Source organism: Cavia porcellus, unplaced genomic scaffold, assembly GCF_034190915.1.
Source record: "Cavia porcellus strain 051 isolate PalLab524CR breed Dunkin Hartley unplaced genomic scaffold, mCavPor4.1 scaffold_3, whole genome shotgun sequence".
Classification (NCBI taxonomy): domain Eukaryota; kingdom Metazoa; phylum Chordata; class Mammalia; order Rodentia; family Caviidae; genus Cavia; species Cavia porcellus.
Window position 1 is genome coordinate 52,916,880 of NW_026947486.1, and position 1,807 is coordinate 52,918,686.

General features: G+C 45.2%; 1 protein-coding gene across 1 annotated transcript; it reads left to right on the forward strand.

Annotated features, from left to right (window-relative positions):
* The first annotated feature begins 325 nt into the window (after nt 1–325).
* LOC100719789 (ubiquitin-conjugating enzyme E2 D2-like) lies at nt 326–1,178 on the forward strand. Its single transcript, XM_003470962.2, has one exon. It carries the CDS (start codon nt 732–734, stop codon nt 1,176–1,178), a length of 447 nt encoding a protein of 148 aa, XP_003471010.1. The 5' UTR covers nt 326–731.
* The last annotated feature ends 629 nt before the right edge of the window (nt 1,179–1,807 follow it).

Sequence of the window (1,807 nt, forward strand, 5' to 3'; positions counted from 1 at the left end):
GATGTGTTTCAGTTACTCTCAAAGATATCTCTGGAGAGAAGACAGAGTTTAGGATAATGATGAGAGAAAGTGACTCTGAATGAGATGTACGGGATAATTCATGGAAATAATTTTATTTCTTTTGGTAACTGGGAGGCCCTACTTGCTTGTCCAAAGAGCAACCGCTGAGTGAGAGGTTTGGGAGCCACACCCACCTACAAGGCCAATCCTCTTATTTGCCCTGCCTTCAACTCAACTGAGTCACTCCCTGCCTGTTTATGACACAATCTCAGCATTACCTCTGTTGCCTCACCTACCAGATCACCAGCCTTTGTGAGGGCCTGGGTTCATGGATGAGACACAGCAGTGGGCTGCCATAGGTAGGAGCTCTGGCCTCACTCAGCAGTGCCCTCTGATCAGGCAGCTTCCTGATGGGCAGTGGATTATCACTCAAGCTACTTAAATCACATCAATGGCTGTGACCCTGAGCCACAGGTATCTGGCAGCAACCCAAGTGAAGTCGCGGGAGCACCCCAAGTGAAGTGGAGCAGTAGATCCCAGTTCTCCTCTCCTGCCATCTCCACTCCTGCCCGCCATTCCCGGCATCCCCTACAACAGGAGACAAACCATTCCTCCACCCCAGTACCTGTCAACTTGGCCTCTTGTCACTGCTCCTTGCGACCCAGCCTCACCGACACCTCGTCACAAGAGCCAGCCTTGATTCAATCTTTGGGCACCAAGAGTTGAGGAGAATGTCTTCTTTAAAGCGCCTTCAAAAGGAGCTCCTCGACCTGGCTCGTAATCCCCCAGCCAACTGCTCTGCCGGTCCTATGGGAGATGACATGTACCATTGGCAAGCAACCATAATGGGTCCCAATGACAGCCCCTACCAGGGAGGTGTCTTCTTCCTAACCATGCAGTTTTCTTCAGACTATCCATTCAAACCCCCCAAGGTAGCGTTCACCACCCGAATTTATCATCCAAATGTTGGTAGAAAGGGAAAAATCTGGATAGACGTGCTCAGGAACCAGTGGTCTCCAGCGTTCACCATATCCAAACTACTCTTATCCATCTGCTCCATGTTGTGCAATCCCAAACTGGAGGACCCTTTGGTCCCTGAAATCGCCGAACTCTACCTAAAGGACAGGAGAGAATATGAAAGAAGGGCTAGAAAATGGACTGAGAAGTATGCCACATGAGGCCCAAATGAAGCTCCTTTGCCAAATTAATAAACACAGCATTGGCAGTCCAGTTAATTAGTTGTCTCTTTCTTTAAACACACATCTTCCTCAACTTTGTGAGTACACAATGCACACAATTCATATTAGGTTATATGTGCAGAGGTATGGAAGGGAATGGATGAGTGAGGGGAGGCTGGGTGGCTGGTGGAGGAGGGGAATGGAAGTTAGGTGGAAACTAAATTAAAACAATGTTACATCCTATAGGATTAGAGGCAAAAGACATAACATTGTTTTAATTTAGTTTCAAATAAACAATTTCTTTATTAATTTAGGACTGGAAAACAAAGCAAAGGCAGTAAACTGAGACTGTATTGGCTTTGCCGCTAGAAGAATGACTTCACTTACCGAGGGTAATAATTTTAAGGTAGAATCTTCTAAACTACCAATAAGTAGGAAAACTTGAGTTCATGTCTCTAAGCTAGTTAGAGACCTATTTTAATTTGCAGCACCTGCACATTTAGATGTTTTATTTTGGACTAAGATTAGTATTCACTCATATCCTCTATTTTAAGGTTCAGGGTTAATCAAAATACAAGAATGTTTACAAGTAAAATGTTTCATTTCTGGTTTTCTACACCTGCTGGGTC

Excerpts from the sequence above, each read along its gene's own strand:
- LOC100719789 (XM_003470962.2), top strand. The coding sequence starts at position 732 with ATGTCTTCTTTAAAGCGCCTTCAAAAGGAGCTCCTCGACCTGGCTCGT.